This window comes from Agelaius phoeniceus, chromosome 1 (genome assembly GCF_051311805.1).
Source record: "Agelaius phoeniceus isolate bAgePho1 chromosome 1, bAgePho1.hap1, whole genome shotgun sequence".
Lineage (NCBI taxonomy): Eukaryota > Metazoa > Chordata > Aves > Passeriformes > Icteridae > Agelaius > Agelaius phoeniceus.
Genome location: NC_135265.1, coordinates 122,218,775 through 122,241,316, shown reverse-complemented (window position 1 = coordinate 122,241,316; position 22,542 = coordinate 122,218,775). Strand labels below are relative to the sequence as shown.

At 39.0% G+C, this 22,542-nt stretch overlaps 1 protein-coding gene across 4 annotated transcripts in view; it reads left to right on the top strand.

Moving 5' to 3' along the window:
- STAU2 (staufen double-stranded RNA binding protein 2) overlaps positions 1-22,542 on the top strand; it is a 172,185-nt gene that overhangs the window by 9,613 nt on the left and 140,030 nt on the right. For 2 of the 4 annotated variants that reach the window (XM_054634961.2, XM_054634948.2), the window contains exons 2-5: positions 9,895-10,102; positions 11,165-11,295; positions 15,914-16,073; positions 18,355-18,490. In XM_054634961.2, the coding sequence (XP_054490936.1) occupies positions 9,904-10,102; positions 11,165-11,295; positions 15,914-16,073; positions 18,355-18,490 (626 nt within the window). In that variant the 5' untranslated portion in view covers positions 9,895-9,903. Of the gene's footprint in view, positions 1-8,667; positions 8,809-9,894; positions 10,103-11,164; positions 11,296-15,913; positions 16,074-18,354; positions 18,491-22,542 lie in introns of those variants that run through there. The other 2 variants (XM_077186495.1, XM_077186502.1) reach the window with 2 other exon arrangements.

Here is a 22,542-nt window from a genome sequence, read left to right as displayed (position 1 = left end):
TTAAGTTTCTTGTTACAAGGTTTTATACTCTTGCTCATGCAAATGTGCACAATTGCAGTCAGTGCCCTAACCCCTGCATTTTCCATCATTCTTTACAAAATACTTGTCTCTTCAAAGGAGCTTATTTATGTCTGTAATTGTGTTTGTTAGTTTTAGTAACATCCATGATCACTTGTTGAAGACAAGTTTGGCAGTAGACTTTGGGTAGGATTCAGGTGCCTGTATTTTGCATTCTTGTGCAGATTGAGACACTAAGTTACCCTGTCTGCTTCTCAGCTGCCACTCAGCTGTGTGGTTAGCTAATCCTAAATTAGAAGCCTACTTGTTGATCACCTTGAATAACTCCCTGGGTCTGCTGGCTGTACTGACTGGTGTAATACATTCCTTTAAACACACACATTATTGCCATTTCATTGCCTCTTCATGTCAGGGTTTCTCTGAACTGCCTGCCACATGCAGTGTCAGATGTGGCAGGAGTCTTCAGAGAGAATGTCTGCTTCCTGAAGCAGCAGCTGATGGAATAGACAGGTCTCCAAATGTGGTGTCTCAGGATGTCTCAGCTGGCATTGTGTATTGGGTCTTTAAAAGACTGTAGTGGGTTCACCCTGGCTGGATATCAGGCAGCCATCAAAGCCACTCTCTCACTCTCCTCCACAGCTGGACAGGGGAGAGGAAATATAATGAAAGGTTTATGAGTTGAGATAAGGACCAGGAGAGATCACTCATCAAATACCATCATGGGCAAAACAGGCTCAAATTAGAGATATTAATTGAATTCGGTACTAACAAGATCAGAGCAGGATAATGAGAGGTGAAATAAAACCTTAAAAATACCTTCTTCCTAGCCCTCCCTCCTTCCCAGCTCTACACTCTCCTCCAGCAGCACAGGGAGACAGGGAATGGGCATTACAGTCAGTTCATCACCTGCTTTGTCTCCTGCTGCTCAGGGAGAGGAGTCCTTCCCCTGCTGCACCGTGGGGTCCCTCCCACAGGACATAGTTCTCCATAAGCTTCTCCACCATGACTCCATCCCATGGGCAGCAGTCCATGCCCAAGCTGCTGCAGCATGGGTGACTGTTCCATGGGGTGCAGTCCTTCGAGGCCAGGCTGCTCCAGTATAGGAACAGGGCCCGTCCCTCCACAGGTCTCCCATAGGGTCACAGCCTCCTCTCAGGCACCTTCTGCTCCAGGGTGGGGCTCCTCCTCAGGCTGCAGGCAAATCCCTGCATCCCCCTGGATCTCCATGGGCTGCAGGGGCACAGCTGCTTCACCATGGCCATCATGGGCTGCAGAGGAATCCCAGCTCTGGTGCCTGGAGCTCCTCCTGCTCCTCATTCTGCACTGCCCTTGCTGTCTGCACACTTGTTCCTGTCACACATTCCCACCTTGCTCTTCTCTGCCTACCATTACAACTGTGCAAGGTTTTTTTTTATTCTTCTGAAATATGTTGGAGGCATCACCACCATTTCTAATTGGCCCATCCTTGACCAGCAGCATGTCCATCTTTGAGGCTGCCAGGGATTGGCTCTGCTGGATAGAGGAAGCTTCTGGCAGGTTGTCACAGGAGCCACTCCTGTAACCCCCTGCTGCCAAAGCTTGGCCATGCAAGCCCAGTACCCTCTGGTAAATATGGTAATCCCATGCTGTATTTCATTTTACTCAGTGACAATTTAGACCTTGCTTATATTTGTAAACCTGAATTATAGATGCCTTTAATCCTTATCTGAGTCCTCATATCTCACTGTACAGCTGTGCCATACAGTGTGGGTGATTGTGCTGGTGTGACAGGTACTGTGCATGTAAATGGCTTTTTAGTTCACTGATTTTTCCTATTAGTTACTCGACTTTTGCTGTAGTGGTTTAAGTAATTTACTACATCCTAAATGTTTGTTTATTATATTTACTCTGGGACATTCTATGTATTTCAAGTTGTATAAATCCAATCTTGATTGCAGGGTAAGACTTTGGTTCTTGCCCTGTTGCTAACACACCATAATTAAATGGCAGTAAAAGTCCCCATGTTTGGCCATTTTGTTGATTGAGAAAATCTTTAGGTTTAGTCTGTGATTCCATAATTAGCTGCCTTGTTTGTCTGGTTTGTTTTTTTACTTTTCAAATTTACATGAAACATTTTTAAAGTGAGTTGTTAAAGAAGGATTGACTCAGTGACAGATATAAATAATATGTACTCCCACATAATGTGATTCTGTGATAATGGTAATGTGGTCATTGATTTGGAGACTTGCTGTACCAAATTGGATCAACATCATATTGGAAGCTTGGGAACAGATATGGTTTCATGATGAAAAAAATGTGCAAGATGAAGCGGTTTCTACCTCAGTTTTCTGATTTTTAAGTCCTTTTATGTTGTTTTAATGTGGCTGTTCTGTGTAGTAATTCAAAAGGGAGGTTGAACTGACTGCTGTTTGAAGAAGTGGTTGAAAAATATGACTGCAGATTTTTAGTCTGTTTCCTACTTGATTTTTTCTTTTAAAAATACCTTCCTTTCTTTCCTCAGGAAGGTTCCTATTGATTGTACATGAGAGTTGGCAAAGGATAGTCCTCTGTGGGTGATAATATCTGTAAGTGTGGATCTTGTGACCTGCTGTTCACTGCACCTGCTTGGCCCTTCCTTGCCTTCCTGGGGCTTTATCTACAACTCTTTTCTGCTCCAGTCCAAGAGCAGAGAAAACAAACTGTGAGAAACTGTGTTATTTAGTCTTCAGAGACTGGGTTCAACACTGAGCAATACAGGGAACATTTTTGTAAGCCTTGCAGCTCCTTAAATTTTGGGTATTAGTCCCTAATAGTCTGTGTCACTTCCTTTGCTTGTAAAATATCTTACCAAAACAATGAAAATAAAAGAGTTAGTGATTTCTCCCCCACCCATCTTATACTTATGCAAAGTAAAATGCTTTTAAGGCATCACTTCACTTGCTGCCATGTATTACTTAGCTGTTAATTAGCTGGTAGCTGTGTTCATAAATTCACTGAAACTGAGGTTCTCTAGTGTAAGGCACAGTAAAGGAAAAGAAACCAGGCCACGGGTTTCTGAAGATGTAATCATCAGGGATAAGATCATGGGCTTTGTGAGGAGCAGTGTGAAGGAGATGAACTTCAGTGTATGGCTTGACAGCAAAGCTAAGCTGATTAGCAGGAGTTGAAAGGGCTAATTCCTTGCACCCACTCCAGGTCAGGAGTTTGTGTCCCTCCTTGTACAGACCAGATGCTCCTCTGGTCTTTGTCCTTACCTGCCACGAAAACTGGTCCACTGAGATGGACAGAAAGTGTTGGCTTTTTGCTGCAGGGAAGAGAGGACATGGGATTGTCCCTTGCTATGGCAGCAAGTCATTAGATCAGTTTAGCTGTTGACAAACCACTCCTCATAAGGCAAAAAGCTACGAAATTGATGGAGGAGCAAATGGGAAGAACAAACAGGGGGGACCAGCAGTAATACAGAAAAAAAAATATATTTTTTAAAACAGAGAAACCCTGTTCAATTTCATGCCTAGTGTTTTATTTTTTGCTATTTAAAATGGATAAATAAAATTAATTTTTCAAATAAGTCTGGATAATCATCTGCTGATTGTTGCTTTAAGTCATACTCTTGCTAAACTGCTACTGTGTGGCCATCTAATTACTTGATATTAGAAGACAGAAGTTCTAATTAGGCTGCTCTGAAGGTAATCCAGAGCTGTGTGGTTTTTGTCAACCCCAAATAAGTAGCTAGATATAACACAGTGAAAAAAATTGCATAAGGCTTAGAACTTCTTTAGTACTTTTTGTAATAATGTCCAGAAATGTACAAATATTAGCCATAAATGTGAGAAATGGCACACCAGAAATGTATTTCACCCTTAAGCAGTTTTGTATGCTTTTGTGTAACTGAACGGATGAATTAATATCAGAAGAATAGAAGAAGAACTGAGCATTTAATGGAATTTTAAAGCTAAGGGTAAAACCAAACCCTTCTTAGTTAGGAAGCTGTTAACTATTAGAGTTCTGTGAGTTGGGACTTTCACAGAAGAATCACATTAACAAGCTTCTAACCAAAATGGGGTTGGTCTGAAAAAAACTCTCGAGATGCTTGCTGCTTGCTTAGACACTGCCCCCAGTCTGTTGGATTGATGTTCCTGTACCTTTCAATGTTTTCATTAATGATGTGGATGAAACAGTGCAGTTATTAAATTGGAGATGCTATAAAACAGGCTTAGAGAAGACTTGCAAACATTTTTGAATTAGTATTAAAATTGAATGTGATCTTGAAAAAAATAAATGATTGTCTTTTTCTTTTTTTTTTTCTGTTTTGTTGGGTTTTTTAATAAGAAAATTCAAGGAAGACAAGAACAAAGTCTCATTAGCTAGGAAACAGCTTCACAAAGAGAGCACAGCCTAGAACTTGCTGGGTAGAGTTCTGTAGAAAAGGATGTGGGATCATTAATGTAATACTGTTGTGAAAAATGGACACTGATCAGAAAGTGTAAGCAGAACTCTTGGTTATATAAAATACAAGATATGTCAAGTAATTTTTCTTGCTCAGCAGTGGCTGGCCCTCAGTTGTTCCATTTGTAAAGTCCTTAAACATATGTAGTATGTGCCACCATTACATACTTGTGCACAGATTAAATTTAGTACTCTGGCTTGTATGACAGAGCACTGTGAAAGTGGGGTGACTCTGCATATGTGCATTTTCACTTTCTGCCCAGATGAAGTCCAGCCTTATTTTGACTGTTCAGGCCATTAGTTTCTCTGTCTGTTGATTGTGCATACAACTTCTCTTTTTAATACTGCTTTTTCAATTTTCCCACATTGTACAAGTCTGTTTGGTTTGAAAACTCATTGTCCCTGCTTTCTGCCTTTTGTGGTGTTTTATCTACTTTATCTGTCTTAATTTATTCAATTACTGTGACATAGTCCAAGAATCATTTCACCAGAGCATTCAGTTCATATTTTTGTCACAAGATCTAAGGTTATAAAGTGATTCCAGAAAAATACAAAAAGTAATAATAATCAGAAGAAGTGTTAACTAATTATTTTTGGTGCTTTTAGCATGATACAAGTATAGTCACAATTTTTAAAACTATTCTGCATCTGTAAATGTAACTTAATATTTGCAATGGGTTTGCATGGCCATGTTTTGGTAACAGGGGCTACAGGGGTGGCTTCCATAAGAAGTTGCCAGAAGATTCACGTGTGTCCGATGGAGCCTGTGCCAGCTGGCTCTGAGATGGATCTGCTGCCAGCCAAGGCTGAGCCCGTCAGTGCTGTTGGTAGTGTCTCTGGGATAACAGATTTAGAAACAGGAAAAGTGAGGAGAGGAGAGGAGAGGAGAGGAGAGGAGAAGAGAGGAGAGGAGAGGAGAGGAGAGGAGAGGAGAGGAGTAAGAATATGTGATAGAAACAGCTCTGCAGACACCAAGTTCAGTACAGAAGGAAGAGGAGGAGGTGCTCCAGGCGCCGGAGCAGAGACTCTTCTGCAGCCTGCGGTGCTTCCCATGGTGAAACACGGCAGCCCTGTGTCCCTGCAGCCCATGGAGGTCCTTGGTGGAGCAGAGATCCACCCGCAGCCTGTAGGGGAGAGCCACAGGATGTGTGGCCCCATGGAGAGGGAGAGGAGTTCATGCTGGAGCAGATTTACTGGCATGACTTGTGACCCTGTGGGAGGCTCCTGCTGGAGCATTCTGTTCCTGAAGGATGCCACCCTGTGGAAGGGATCCACACTGGAACAGTTCACCAAGATCTGCAGCTTGTGTGAAGGACTCACATTGAAGAAATCTGTGGAGGACTGTCACCTGTGGGAGGGACCCCACGCTGGAGCAGGGGAAGAATATGAGGAATCTTGCCTTAGGAGGATGGAGTAGCAGAGATAACATGTGATGAACTGACTGTAACCCCCATTCACCATCCTTCTGGGCCATGGAGAATTCAGGAGTGAAGTTAAGCCTGGGAAGAAAGAATGAATGGGAGGAAGGTGTTCTTAAGATCTGGTTTTTATTTCTTCTTTTCCTACTCTGATTTGATTAAATGAATTTATTGTCAGTCTCCCCAAGTTGAGTTTGTTCTGCATGTGGCAGTAATTGGTGAGTGATCTTTTCATGCACTTGTCTAGACCCACAAGTCTTTCATTATATTTTCCCTCCCCTGTCCAGCTGAGGTGGTGAGCCACAGAGCAGGCTTTGTGGTCACCTAGTGTACAGACATGGTCAACTCACAACATTGTGTTTCCTGATATATTAAAAAGTGAATGGAGTATTTTATGACAATATTTTCACTTTAAAATGTGAGGAGTGTTGTTTTGGTGTGAGTTTGTTTTGATTTGGTCATTTTTAGTTTGTCAGGAACTATTTGGTCATTTTTAGTTTGTCAGGAACTACTACAGCTTGTACATAGTTTAATATGAAAGTCAGTACCAAGTGTTTTATGAAACCTGTGTAGTTGCCTATGTAGTAAGTGCTCAAAAGGGGAAGTGAAGTAAAATGCAATTCTAATATATTTGCATCCCTTTATGTGTTTGCTATTGCATTTCTACTGCATCTGTGTGGGTGAGACAATGAGGGGAAACCATTGCAGTATGCCATCCATAGGCCCTGCAGTGCAGCCTTACAAAAACGGCAGCGCTGTGACATGCAGACTTTGACTGCATAGATGTGTGTGAGTCAAACATTGGGGAACATCATTTCTGCTGTGTCTTGACGTGGCAACTGAGTAAAGGCACAAAGCTGGGAGGCAGAGCTGTGCAGTCCAGCTTTCTCTGAGAGGTGCAAGTGTCTGTAACCATTGCTGAACTTCAAGGGAAACATCTTTGGAGACACTTGGGTGTAGGAATTTTCTAGATATGAGTTGGGTAGCCACCTGAAATGGGGTGTGGGGACTTTTCTAATTGTAATCTTAGTTCTTGTAATCTTAATCCTAAGTGAACCATTGCTTTTGTATATGTCAGATTTTTCAAAAATATCTGCATAGAAGATGTAAAAATATTTTGATTATATAACTGCATTTCATCTCTGACCAGCTTAGTGAAATCTCTCTCCCCTAAGTCCTATATTTTAGGTAGCTGTGTATTTTATTATGTGTGTGCTTGTGGCTGGAAGGCCCCAAAATGTTTTTTGCTTCACTGTTTATAAAGCAGTACAGCACTGGTGTATATATGTTAAAAATGTAAAGAAAAGGTGGAACGTAGAGTTTTTGACATCTTTTGTCATGACATTGAAGATTGGCTGCCTGGTGGTGTGAGAATGACATGCCATCACTATATGAACTGTATTCTTTCTGTTATCTCTCTCTACTAGTGTATTTTTAGAACTGATTACAAATTTATTATCTCCATATCTCATCTGCTTAAGAATTAGTCTCCACGATTATATTACTGCCTTGACATCTTTGCTTTTACAGGTTAATTTGCAAAATAGTTACAGTTTCTTGTAGGAGTTCTGCAGCTTTTAAAAAAAGCAACCCAGCACTCAATATGTTATGATAAATTCTGATTTCAGAATTGAATTTTCTATGTACTTTACTTTTAGTGTCTTTTTTTTCCCTAAACCTTATCATGTTCATTTTTGCAGTTCCTCAATACTATTCTTAAACTGATTTTTCTTGTTTTATCCTTAATAGGAAGGGATCCCTCCCACAATTTCTCCCTTTAGAACATCAGTATTGTAGGACATAATATTTTGTTTATTAGTAAGTTCTGCTTTCATGAAGAATAAACTTTTGAAATACTGGAAGCTGAAGTGGTAATTCACAATTGGCAGGGCTCCAGACCAGGTGTTCAGTAGTATTTCATGTAGTACCATATGAGTGATGCCTTTCTCATACTCATGTTTGTAGGATAAAATGCTGAAAGTACTGTGAGTTTTTTAAACTTCAATTATTGTGATGATATTTCATGGTTTGTTGCTTTCATTTTAAATATGTTTAAGACATATGGCCCGATTCTGCCATCATTGACTTTAATGTTTACAATTAAGAATCTTTTTCAATTAATTCCTCTTTATACTAATGTATTTAAAATCAGAAGCAGACATGTTCTCTACCAAAGACTTCTATAGTTCTACACCTTCTCAGTCTTTAGGTTAGGCCTTTCTAACAATACTGCTGTATTGTATGGCATTTGCTATGAAGTGATAGGATTTTTACAGAATGAATTTAGTATATTTTTTTTGAACACATGAGGTATTTGAACATATCTCATCTAACTCTATATATATTTTTTAAATCTGTCACTACTAGTATCTTACCAGAGAAAGGTATGAAAAGGGCAGGTGATTGCATCTCAATTTTAAATTTTTTTCTACTTTTACCTTTCCAGAGACTTAAATCAGTTATCTGTCTTTCCTCAGTAATCAAAATGGCATTCCAGTCTGAACCTCTTCTCCAAAGGACAGAGTCACAGTAATAGGATTTATTATTTTCATTATACTAGTGCAACTGTGTTAAAGTACTTGTACTCCAAGGTGTAATGAGTGATTTGGGATCTTAATCCAACAATACTGTCCCTCTGAGTAAAGATACTTGGATATTTTTAATGGACTGGGGGGGAGACGGGCAAAAATACTGATGGTAGTCAGTATTTTTTATATAGGTTATTCATTTCAATAAGCCCTCCATTAGAAAGTCTCTCAGGTGTTGAATGGGTTTGCTTGTTTTTTGTTTTTTTTTTTTTTGATAGGGAGAGAGAATTACCCCAGCAGAAGAAGCAAAGAGCTTAGTGATGGAGGAGAGCTGAACCCCTGCTCTGCCTTGGCCAGCAGGACCAGAGCTGCTGCTGGGACAAGTCCCAGTTGCCCAGGCCACTTGTTGGCTCTCACAGGTTTTGTGTCTCTATCTGCTCTGTACAGATCAGCTCACGTGTATGAAACCCAAATAATACAGTCTGTGTCCATGCTGCTGAGTAAAATATATCATCCTGCTCCTTATGGGACAGGAGAAGCCCAAATGTTTTTCCCAGATGGTTGACAATGATTGGTTTCTCTCTTAATTGAGTGGATTACCTGGGATGCCTGCAGGCACCTAAACTGCTCTTGCATAGTTTTTGCAACAGCAGGAGTTTTCAGCCAGTAGCCCAAATTTTGCCAAGAAACATAGTCTCAGTGAGTAATATGGAGTGGTGCCCTGACCTTGGTTTGTTTATGCATGTAGACCTAGCCTGAGAACAGGTATTTGCAATAAAGAAACTAATTTGGGTAGATGAAAAGAGATAATTAGTACCTGGCATATTCCCAGTAAATGCTTTAGCCCCTGGGTTGAAGGCTAGTTTAGGAAATCCTGGTACCTCTGCCAGTAATTTATACAAGGATTTTGAAGTACTCCACCTGACTGAATAAACAGTGATTTTTTTTTTAAGAACTTGCATCTTACATCATTGGTGGGGCTTGTTTGTTTGTATTTTTTCCTTCCTTTTTTTTTTTCCCCTCTTTTCTAGTTTGGTATCTGGCCAAAAAAATTAGGGATTTTCTCTTGTGCCTTATTGGATACTTAAGGTGTAATTTACTGGAGAAACAATGGCGAAAGTTTACAAGTTTGCTATGGCATTTGGTTGCAAAGTCATCCTCTCTTAAAGATACTGGCAATTTCTTATCTCATCTGCAGAATAATTGTGTAGAATTTGATTCTGGAATAGTAATTCTTCCTGCTATATTTCAGGCAGGGTGACCCCAACGTTGAAAAGCAGAACCTGGAGCCAAAGTGTGCGGGTTCTTCTCCAGGGATGTTCTTTGGCTCTGAGCTCTGTTTCTCTGTGCATCCATTTGGAAGTAGTGTTTACAGAGGCATGACTTTTGTGGACAGTTTTGTGACCCAGATCCAGGAGCAAAAAAGGAGTGTTGCTAATAGCACTGTAGTCATTGGACATTCAAACTGCAGAGTGCTCTGCTGATCATAAATGTATTTATTGCAGTGACAGGCAATGGCACAAGTTAAAATGCAGACTACAGCAAACCTGTCTGGACCCACCATGGCCCCTGTGGTGCTACCCCTGCCAGTTACAGCTACAAATACACTGAGTCTGCCATCCTCAATGAATGGATCCATTTCAGAATCAGCTGCCAGCTGTAGCAGTCCTACTGCCAGCCTTGTTGATCCCACGTCTTTGATCAACTCACCAGGTAAGTTGGTCCAGATATATTATCTTTGGTGTTCAAATTAATCTTTCTGATGACTTGTTAATTTAAAAAATAATAATTAGGTCTTAAAGAGGATTAAAATAAAGGAGAAAACACACGTAGAAAAATGTTTTGGCTTAAAATAAGCTGTTTACAAACTTTAGTTTCTTTATTGAGCTCAGATTTGGAGTGAAGTTTTGATCAGTGATGTAAAAGCTCAGGAAAGAACATGTCTATTTTGTCAAATTCTCGGTGTATCTTTTATAGAGAAGTTTTAGTGGAGCAGGAAGGTCTCCAAGTTTATTTCTATTCCCTAGAACAGAATGTATTCTGAATGCTTGGCAGTATTTGGTGTTTCCTTTGTGGCCTAATAAACGCTGTAGTTTCTATGCTGAACTGGGTGTAAAATGCAGAAGTGTTGTCCTAACAATTTAAGCAAGAAATGACAACGTGTGTGTGTTAGGGATAAATACAAATAAATTGCAAAAACCCCACAGAAAGTGAAACAATCTAAAGAAAGCAGAACCAAATCCTTAAAGGGGGTGGTGTTGTATGTAAGTGTTCTGAGAGTGACTTTGGTATTGTGAGAAAAGTCTAAAACTCTGGGAAGAAGCTGGCAGAAATAAATGGGGACCTCAGGGTTTCATCTACTGTATTTGTCTCATAACTCTTATGCTACCCACTTCTGCTTCAAAGAGTGGAAAAACCATTCTGAAAGAGTAGTCAACCCCTGGAACCAGTATACTCCTGACAGTAAACTTTGGTGACACAGAAAATACAGAATATGCATATGCTCTCCTGCACTGTCATCTTTCATATAGACATTTTGGAAAGAAATAGTTTTGGGGCTTTTTTAATTGCATGTAATCAGAATTGTTATTGGGAACTACATAGTTTCATGTGATTAATATTTAAATGGTATTTAAACTTTGTATTTAGCATATATGCAAAAGTTGTGTTTTAGCCAAAGTATTTCCTTTTTTAAGCATGCTGCTTTTGCAAAGCTTTGTGAAGTTGTGAAGAGTACATTTCTCCACAAAAACTTTACAGACTCTTTATTTACAGCTCCTCTCCAAGATAACATGGCAAACCCCAAAGAGAAAACTCCAATGTGTCTGGTAAATGAGTTAGCCCGTTTCAATAGAATTCAACCCCAGTATAAGCTTCTGAATGAAAGAGGGCCTGCTCATGCCAAGGTAAGGTCACAGTTCCAGGTGATGAGCCATACCTTACATGCTGAACAGATAATATCATGGTTTGGACAAATGTGCTTGTCAAACCCAGCTACATTTCTAGTGTAAGGGCTTTCTTCCTCTTCTTTATTTTGCTTCTCTTTTAGACCACACTTTCAGAAAGTATGCCTGTATTTCTGTTACAGAAGCCCTGTAGATCATTTTGTACTTTACTTTTTCTCTCATCTTTGAATTTACATTTGCTGGTCTTTATATAGACCTCATGAAGGTCTTTTCAGGGTGTCACCACCCTTCCTTAATCTTTCTGGGGCATTTGCTTTTTAGGCTGCATGAATCTTTCTCCGCAGTCAGCATGCCTCTGATAACTACCTCTGCACTTGTTTCATGGTAATGCAGGTGATGACAAATTTGTGACATTTTTTAAAGTGCTTATTGATGCAATTTTTTGTCCATTAAGTTGATAGTCTGTCTTTGAGTCTTGCATTTTAGGGCACAAACTTTATTACTGTGCAACTTGACAATGTAGGGTTATACTAAAACTCCTAATGTGATTATAGCATAGAAGTTTCTAGTGATTTGACAGCTAACTCTGGCTGCTTGTTGGGTGGATGTCCAACTTAATAAGTAAAAATTAGGATGCATTCAGATGATGGGGAATACAGAGGAATATCCTCATGGTAATTTTTTGATATAATTTTGTATTTCCTCCCTACTTAGGAGCAAACTGGGAGAGTAAAAAATCCTAGAAAATCCTCTGAGTGAGACACTGGCATAATTAGTAGCTGCTTTGTGTGTGGTATTTCTGCAGTGGCTAAATCACATGAGGCAGCAGGGCCAGGGTGTAGGTTAGTAACAGTTTCAGCTCCTCACGGGCTGTCTCTGCCCTTGCCCCTTGTTCCTGTGTTGCACACTGTGTTGCCAGCTAGTGCAGAACTGATGCAGATCGCTGACCTTCAGCTCTGGCTGGTGATGCTGAACGTGTTACAGTGGTGGAAATTATGTCAGCAGGTGTGGGGCTGCTTTTAGCATCCTTCGTTGCAAATGGAAATTGAAGAGCTCTTCCTCTTTCTGGAGGTATTTGGCACCACAGAGTACACTGACTGGTTGGTTTTAGGTTGCATATTAAATTTGTTGGGCTTTCTGTAACTTCCCACTATTGTATTTCTTGTGTTACCTTTTTTTCCCATTTTTTAAAAAAATAATCACTTTGACTGTGGTGTGGTTTTGGCTGTTTACATTTCTCAGCAGTAAGGAGATTTGAGTTATATGACATTCATATTATGCTTAAAATTTTAGTAGGATAAGAAATTGTTCACATATGGAAGGGGGCGCCCTTCTCCCAAGCAATTGGCAAAAGGATAAGGGAACATAACCTCAAAATGTGCCAGGGGAGGTTCAGTTTGGACATGATGAAAAATTTTTTTGACTGAGAGGGTGGTTAAGCATTGAACTGGACTGCCCAGGGAGGTGATGGAATAGCCATCCCTGGAAGTTTTCAAGAAATGACTGGACAGGGCACTTAGTACTATGGTTTGTGTGGTGTGCTGGTGCTTGGTCCAAGTTTGGACTTGCTAATCTTAGAGGTCTAATCAACTATATTGATTCTATGATATATTTGTTATTACTTTTAAAGGAACTGATATCAGTGAAATTACTTAAGTCTGCATTACCTGCACTTCTGAAATTCAGATTTTCAATGACTGCCTTAATTTTTCAGTTTTTCAATTTTCCTCATTCCTTTAGTTGTGCTCATAGTGGTAAAAAAACCAGTTATGTGCTCTATAGACTCAGAAGGATATTAACTCTAATTTTGATCTGTGTAGTGAGATAAAAAAAGGGAAATGAATGAAGAACGAGGGTGATATTAATAAGATTATGCAGGTTTTGACCTATGAAAAGCGAAGAAAGAGATAGAATTTATTATGACTCTCTTAGCAATTTAGTATCATGTCTTGCTAGTAATATGATGATATACTTGACAGAATACATGAAACAGACCTAAATCTGTCCTGGGAGCATGACCTGAAGGATGTAGTGCTGCTGTTGCTCTTTGCCATTCAAGGAGCTTCTCATATTGCTTTGCTCCTACACATACTCTGTTCCTGACCACTGGTGTTTTTCACAATTTTCAGACATGCTCTCCAAGATAGCTGTCTGTGTTGTGACCACAAATGCTAGTAAATTTTTATACCCTTTTTTCTAGTTGTCTCTGGAAAATAAGTTTAGACAATTGGGGTGAAATAGAAAACTAGAAACAGTGCAGTTGGGAGAGAAGTGGCTCTTCCTAACAGTGCACTTAGGGTTTCTAGGAGTCTGCCCTCCAGGTGGATTCTTCATCATAAGAAAAATCCGAAAGTCTTTGTTAGCATAAATGACATTTTGGAGTACATAGTCAGATTGATCGTGTCTTCTGTCCTTCCATGTCAGTGTCATTTCAGGACACAAATTTAAAAGGAACAGTGGCAAAAGAAAGTGGATGGTGGTACAGAAAAGAGGGAAAGGGGTAAGGGATGTAGCACTTCAAAAACTGGGAAGGAGGAGAGAAGGTTGTACACAGAAGAAGTGAGGAGTAAAGAGTTGTCAGAGCTTAGAGAGACTGACCTTACAAGCACAGCAGAGTGGAAACAAGCACAAGCGTGGTGGCCTTTGCATTTCTGCTCTCTGGACATCAGGTAAATTATGTTCAGTGTAAGGATTAGAAATTTCCTCAGGTGAAAAATGTCCCTCAGTCAATAGCAGAACTGTTAGCTCTGGTATTCCAGGACTTGAATGTTCCATTGTCTGCTCCAGAGTTTGGATTTAGGCAGGTTAATTCCTTTAATAAAGGAATAAGCCTACTTCTATGTGTGGGTTTTTTCCAGGAGTTTTTTGGCAGATGTGTTAAGTGAGAAGGTGCTCTGACTGGCAGAAATTTCCTGAGCAAGCCCTTTATCATCTGGAATTCCTATTTATTGCTCTAAGCACTAAGAGTTATAGGTAGATAAGTAGCCATTATTAATCATATTTTCATTTAAATTCAGGATTCTCCTCCTCCTATAAAAATATTGTACTGATACTTTCTTGCAAAATATAAAATATATAAACTTCAGATCCAGAAATCAAATTTCAACTTTTTTAGTAATAAGGATGTATGTTCGTAGGTAATTTATATAATTATGGGTATTTAGCTCTAATACCCATCTTAGCTTTCAGATGGGGGTAGGGTTTGACAGAGTGTAAAATGAAGAGACTATTTCTCTCTTTTCTTCCATGAGGAAATTGTTGTGACTGCTGTGGCAAAACCAACATGGCAAAGGAGCTCTGATACAGGGACTCGCATTGTGCTTCTGAAAATTACAGTAGGCTAAAACTCAAGGCTGTAATTAAGACATCAGTATGTATTTATAGCATTCAGTTTGAATGCAATGTGTGCATGTGCAGAGGGCTGAGCTGGGAGTCACATACATTCTTGTGTTCAAGTGCTTGTTTGCAAGTACTTGCTAAAAAAATGTATATGTAAAGGCAGATTTAAAGGCTGACCACCATATTAATCTCTAAAAACCTGGTCCTGAATCTAGCAAGTTTAAATAAGTGAAACAATTAGAGAGCTGTCAAAATTAAAATTTTACTTTATATACTTCTCATACTGATATGTAGATAATTTTTTCTTTGACTCAACTAAGTTAGTCTGTTTTCTGAGGTAGGTGAATCTTAGTTTACTGTGTGTGTCTGACTATTAAGTCCTGTTTTTTATCTAGGGATTATATGGCAAATATATCGAGTTCCCAGCTTTTCTCCCCTTGTTCTCAGCTGCTCAAATTTAAACAGAACATTTATGTATCGTACAGAAGATAGAGTCTATCTAATATCTTAAACATGCATTGAGTTTTATCAGCACAATTTGCACAGCATGGATACTTGAAATAGCCCTCTATCACAGAATTTGAAATATATGGTTTTTATCAGTTAGTCCATTTCTGAACTCTGGATGTTTGCAGTTCCTGTCCTCACTATAGATTTTACATTAAGAATTGCAGTTTCATTAGAAAAGATAGTAATTCTTTTGCTTCTTACTTTCTCTTTTTGAACATGCTTGAGTTGTGATTCTGCCCTAACAAAAGGCATTATTTTTAGAAATCTGGATATGTGAGAAATTAATTCACTCTGTAAAACTATCTGGGCCAAATTCTCTGCTGCCTTGTGAAGTGTGTAGTCATTTATGTTCATTCATAATCATTACAGAATTGATTTTTTTTTCTCAGTAGCATGTTTAGTATTTGTTTTCTACAAGTAAAGTGACTAAACATACTAAAATATAGGAAGAAATGTGTTCATAGCTGACCTGTACATAGTCTTCTAAGAGCAGAGGATCAGTTTGAAGTTATTCTTACTTGGTTTAAGTACTATTCTGTTCTTTGATAATGACATTACCATTACACTATTTTACTTTGTGATTTGAAAGGCCAAATGTTGCTCACTGATAAGGTCTCACTGATCTCTGGAAGAATCAGATGTGTTATCTGGGAGTTGAATACAATGAAAAGAAAGCACGGTCTCTCTTCTGCCCTGGAAGCTTTTATACATATTGTTCTAATCCACAGTGATAATCTTGCCAGTGTTTACCTGTTCTTTGTCTTTGAAGATGTTCACAGTGCAGCTGACTCTTGGAGAACAGACATGGGAAGCTGAAGGAAGCAGTATTAAAAAGGCCCAACATGCTGCTGCTAGCAAAGCATTGAATGAAACCACCCTTCCCAAGCCAACGCCTAGACCACCCAAAAACAATGTAAACAATAATCCAGGTATGACATTTTCCTCTGTGTTAGATCTTGTTGAAGTCTCAGCATATTATAGCACTAGATAAGTAATTTTAACAAGATACTTAAATTTATAGGATGAAAATCAACATAGCTATAGTATGATTGGATAATGCAGAACCTCTAGTAAGCTCTCATGGAAGAATTTTTAATGCACATATCTAAAATGGTTGAACTGTAAAGGAATATATTCTTAGGTAATGCTTAGATGTGTGCTAAGTGATGGTATGTGATCAACAGTAAGCAGACTGGAGAAAAGGAGAAAACCAGACTGAATTAACTAAAACACATTTCCCAAAGCATTATTTTAGCTAACTTTCCAGTGAAGCTGGAAATTTTATCCAGTCCAATCCTGTGAAATTGCATCTCTGGCATAAACAAAAGGCTGGGATTTGACATGAGAACTTTGACAGGTAATTTCCTGCATGCTGAGATTTCCTTCAGAGCAACCTGTGCTTTCAAAAAGCTTTCAGGTGGCTTTAGAAACTTGATTCAATAATAGAAAGAATGTATACTGGTGTCTTGCAGCCTTCATTTTGAGCTGTTACCCACAAGTTGCCTTCACTGCATGCAAAACCTGAGGTACCTCTCATGCACATGCTCAGTGATCTGTTCTGTCTTGATCAATAAAGAAAAAAAATCATAACTTCATTTCAGACTAATGTAAAGGAAATCAAGTGGTGAGAATATTTTCTCACTTTTATTTTTAAACAATCCATTCCCTTCGCCTCTTTTCTGTATTCCCTTTCCCCCCTTTAATTTCTGTCTGCCCCTCTCCCTCTTTAAAAAATGTATTCTTTAGCCACTTTCTTAAAATTAAGTAATTTTGTAGTTTATTTTCTCTATGTTGGAAAGAGAAAAGCAGGAGTAAATTTCCTTTAGAACTTGTGAGTATTATCCTGAGCATCAGGGATTGTTTGAGAGTGGTATGCTAGTGTTCTCTCTCTCCTTTGGAGATCAGTATGTTTCCTCTCCAGACCCAGGACACTGGCTTTGCTCTGCTTCCTTCACAGTCACTGTCACTTTAGCTGCTTAGAAAGCAAGAGGCTCAGACCTCTGTGAAAAGGGATCCTGAGTTTGGTTCTTGACATTGCAGAGCATTACTGAGTTTCTAGATTTTTTTTGGCTTTGAGCATATTCTTAGAGGGAAAATCTGATAACAAGAGGAATAGGCTTTAAGAGAATTAATTAAAAATTTTATCATTTAACACTATAATTTTTTTCCATTGTATATGCACAGGTATCTTCTCATCAAAATGACATTTTGTGTTTTTATAAAAATATTTAATTCATAGGAATGTCTTGCTCTGGAAATTATAAGAATTATTGGTATAAATTTTTGACTAAGTGTTGCATAAACAATTTTATCATTTGGCATATAAAGCTTCAATGTCAGACTGGAAAATTAATTGTAATTTTTTAAAGGGTAAATTTATTTGAATCTCTCATGAAAATATTTTCAGAATATATTAAATCCTTTTTATTGGAATGCATATTTAGCTCATTTAGGATTCTCCGACAACAGTGTAAGTGGGGATTACAGTAGCTGAATGTTATAACTAAGAAAAAAGAAAGAAAGAAGTTGGATGTAGCTTATTTGGCATTTTTGAAACCATGCAAGCGTGCAAGTACTGGCTGCCTTCTATTTTTGCATTCTGTCACCAGCAGATGGCTGTAGTTGCACTGATCTCCAGGAGCTGTATGCTCAGTCTGTTAGATCACTCTTATGAGACCATTAGTTCTTAGACATAGTCTTAAGTTTTCAAGTCTTGCAAATAAAACATTTTTTTCTAACTTGTAAGATTCCTGAATGACTGCAGTAATGCCTGTTACTTCATGCCTGTTTCAATGACTCTTTGATCTATTTGTGGTTTTATTTAATGGTATTCAGCAGAAAGACACATTATTCTATTATCTTTATAGTTCTTTCAGAAAGTATCATAATGTATTATAAGTACTTTAGGAAGATGAATAACCAGCTTGTTTATTACACTGATTTTCTCATTCATATCTGTAGGTTAATCCACTGAAACTGCATAGAGAATTCATTGAGAGAGATTTTTAAATGTTCTTTCTCATTGCTTTTGATTAAGTTGGCATCTATATTCCTATCTTTTAAAGAAACTGAAATGTGTTTTTAGTTGCATCTTTTGAATTTAAGAGTAAAAAAAATATCCTGTAGGTCTCTCTTTGTAGCTCAGTCCTGCTTGTGTGTTCTTCAGTATTTCTGGTTTAAGCACCTTACTCACAGTGGTTTTTTTTGCAGGCAGTATAACACCAACTGTGGAGCTGAATGGTCTGGCAATGAAAAGAGGAGAGCCTGCCATCTACAGGCCATTAGATCCAAAGCCAATCCCCAATTATAGAGCAAATTATAATTTCCGGGGCATGTACAATCAGAGGTTTGGACTCTTTCTGTTATTTTAATTTTTTTATCCTTATGTCCTAAGTCTTCATTAAGTTTCTAGGTTATTTCAGAGTAAAAGAAAACTAAAAATTTTGTTAAGGAGAGTCTGCAGTGTTATTTAGAAACATGCATAATTGCCTCCTAAAAGAGACAGGTGCCTATAGCTCATCAAAAGAATAAAGATGTGTAAAACTGCATTTATTTTTTTTATGGGCATTAAAAAGCACATTAAACAGCCATGGCAGTGAGGAGGCAGAGCATTAACTTCAGAGAACGGTTTTGCTTTTCTTTGCTGTCATGTCATGTGATTAGAATCTGTGGCATCAAAAATGAAGGAATCTTTTCTTCAAAATTGAGTATAAAATTGGAAGGACTGCATTTTGATAACTGGCTTGAAACCATTCTCAAGTTTCTGGTTTTTTAGCCATTCTTCTTGGTCAGCTATCTCAGTTCCTTAATCCTCAATGTTTAGTTAGGAAAAATCCTTTATTTCACAGTTTAAAAAGCTATATTCAGAACTATGTCAATTTTTAATCTGAAAAACTTTCTCTGAGATAGGTTTTTCCTCATTTTTCCATATTTGTCCCCAGAGGAACTATATTAAATCAGGTCTTTTGAAGCTCCAAAAGTGAGACAAAATATGATCTGTAATATGAAAAAAGACCGAACCAAAACAGGTCAGAAAGTTCTAATCACATGTTTTATCAGTGGAAAATGTTGCCTTTTTAATAAATCTTGACTTGATGGATTTCATGTTCATTTTTATGCATCTCATAATTGTCAAATGGCTTGAGGGTATGAACTCTGAAGGAGTGTTTTGGTTCAAAATTACTCTTCATTAGAAATTGAATTTATTGCAATGTTGAAAAATTAAGGGGTTTAAAAAAAAGCAGCATTTCAGAATTGTCTAAGGAAAATATTTCAATTTACTTAATTCTATTTTACGTTTCCCCAAATCATGATAATTTCGTAAGTGCATGGTTTTAACACATCATTATGAGTTTGATTTTTTTTTGTTTTTTTAAATTTGCTTGGCTGGTGGGTTGTGTTGTTTTATAACAGCAATACCTAGAATTATAGAAGACAAAAAAACCCCAATATAACCTGGAAGAAACCCTTTAATTATTCTGTGGAACAGTGCCTGGTTTTTGTATCACTTGTCTTATATTTCTAGTCACTGCTGACCTGTGTCTCTGCTTACATCCATCATGGTTTAAAAAGCTAATTATGGTGCTTGAAATGAGTTTAGTTAATATTTAGAAATCCTTCATTTATTTGAATTGCTTTTATAGTGAGATTAGCTTGACTAGCAGATATAATGCTATACTGGAAAAAATGAAAGCTAGTTAAAGGCATGAAATCTGGAATTCTGGAATCTGAACTTAATTATGGAAAGGTATTGGTGGAAATAGAATGTCAAAACACTCAGCAGTTCGTGGCTCTTAATATTTCTTTTCATTGAAAATGATTAGTGTGTCTAGCTCAATTTATAAGTTTGCTTCTTTGAAAACTTTCTTGCATGAGAGCCATGTTTTGGTGTTAGGGTAAAATGATACATGAAGGTTATTTTTCTGGGCACATTAGGTAGCCAAGGCCACTTGATTTTTCTGATCACAAAACAAACCAGCTAGGTGGAATAGAAGTCCACAATCTGTGCTTGTTTTTAAATTGTGCTTATTTGAGTGCAGTTACCCATGCAGAATAGCTAATAATACTGTGGTTAGTAAATTGGATAATAACTAATAATATTTACTAAGTAGTAAATAACTGGACATACCTGTCTATCTGCATGAACACATACCTGCTGTGCACATGCCATGTATGCACACGAATGCCAGAGGAAAGAGGAAGCAGGAAAATGATCTGTATAGTACTGTTGATGGACTACTGTGTTAGAAATAATTGTTCATTGCTTTGTTTTGCATAGGGAGGTGCTGGCCCTTTATTATCACAGTAAGAAGGCACTTAGACTTTGTAAGGCATCATTTAAATGCTGTTTGTTATACCTGCCGGTTTAAGTAACAAGTATTACAGATAATCTTCTATGCCTTCTATACCTTGGGCCCTGAGTGGTGTGGCATTGACCAGGACTGTTCCCCATGGGCACCACATCATGCAGACCTCAGCCTTAGCAGAGATTAACCCCTCTTGGTCATTCACACTCTTACAGGATTTGCTTACCAGGGGACAACCCTGCCAGGAATAGTCAGGAATGATGGTCCTGTGAAAACTTCCTGCTGTGCTGTCAGATAAAGGCAGGGCCATGCAGATGGTACCAAGGGGGAGCTGCCCAGGGGCCTATCTCTTGCCACAGGTCTGTCCTGTGGCCAGGGGATTTGAGCAGCACAGCCCTGTCCTGTGAGCTGTGCTGGGCACGGGCCCTGCAGCTCAGCACAGCCCCCATGGCTCAGCCTGGCTGTGCTGTGGGCACTGGCTGTGATGGGCACGATCCTGCACCTCCTCCAGTCAGCACAGCCCCCATGGCTCAGCCTGGCTGTGCTGTGGGCACTGGCTGTGATGGGCACGATCTGCATCTCCTCCAGTCAGCACAGCCCCCATGGCTCAGCCTGGCTGTGCTGTGGGCACTGGCTGTGATGGGCACGATCCTGCACCTCCTCCAGTCAGCACAGCCCCCATGGCTCAGCCTGGCTGTGCTGTGGGCACTGGCTGTGATGGGCACGATCTGCATCTCCTCCAGTCAGCACAGCCCCCATGGCTCAGCCTGGCTGTGCTGTGGGCACTGGCTGTGATGGGCACCATCCTGCACCTCCTCCAGTCAGCATCGCTTGGCACCTCCTAGTCACCCTCACCACAGGCAAGTCTGGAGACACAGTCTGCATTGGTTATAATAGCCGGTGAAGTCTGAAGTATAAAGCATATGATGCAGCACTGTATTGTGTTCCTGTGGTATAATATGCTACATTTATTTTCTTCTACTGCCACATTATATTTAGCATTCATTTGCTGATTTTTGGGAATTGGGTAGTGGAATAGAAGTACTGTTGGAGTACCCAAGTAAATGCAGATTGTATAGACAGTTAAAAACAAGATTTGAAAATTAATGTAGATAAGATGCTGCATGAACCTTTTTTTAATTTTCATTAGTTTCTGACTGTAGATTATTTTCTGTTATTAAAAAAGATACATAATATGTTAAATAAATTGGAAGCTTTGTCTTTTATACTATGTCCGCATTCCCTTTGCTGATCTCCGTTTAAAGAAATGTGCTTTTCAAATAGAGGAAGATACAGATGAAGATTAGGAGGTTGCATTAGGGAATCTCTGGTACTGGCAAGACTAATGTCTTGAGGAAAAAACAGATTATTAAGTTCATTCTAGGCCATATCTCTGTACCAGTAAAGTCTAGTGTTTCAAGTGGCACAAAAGATCCTTTTCAGTATCTCATGGAAACATGATCTGAGAGTTGCAATTCGTATGCAAAGTTGATGGCTAGATTCCCTGCCAGGCTAAGATGATTTATGTCAAAGTGGCAGTGATTCCTCCTCCTTCATTTGTCCCTAGCCTTTGGGGCCCTGAATATTTCCTTCCTCCAGCACTGGAAGTTGAGCTGGTCGGAAATTAATCAATTTTTGGGGGGAGAGGAAAGCAGAAGTTGCTCCTCAACTTAGAACTGTACTTAGACATCTTCTTTTCTAGTCACACGGGAGCTTGTGCCTTCACCAGAGAGGGGTGGGGTGTGTTTGGAAAGTAAGGGCAACTTAGGCTGATTTAAGTGTGTGAAGGACTACTCTCTCACATGCCTTGGAGCATATTTATATGGGCAGTATGTTGCACAGAGGATGATGAAGCAGGTTTGTAAGGGGCCAACATCCATTGGCAAGGTCTGAAGCTGATGGTGTAAATTTACAGTGAAGGTGATAGCTATGTGATAGGTATGTCCTTTTCATAGGGAGAAGGACAGCAAACAAGTGAGAGGAAAAAGGGAAGGTTTTTCTACTGCTTAGCATGGAAGGCAAGCGATGAGATATCTTAAATGAGCATCCTTCCATAGGTGTTCTCTTCAATGCAACAAATGTTCTCAGTAAC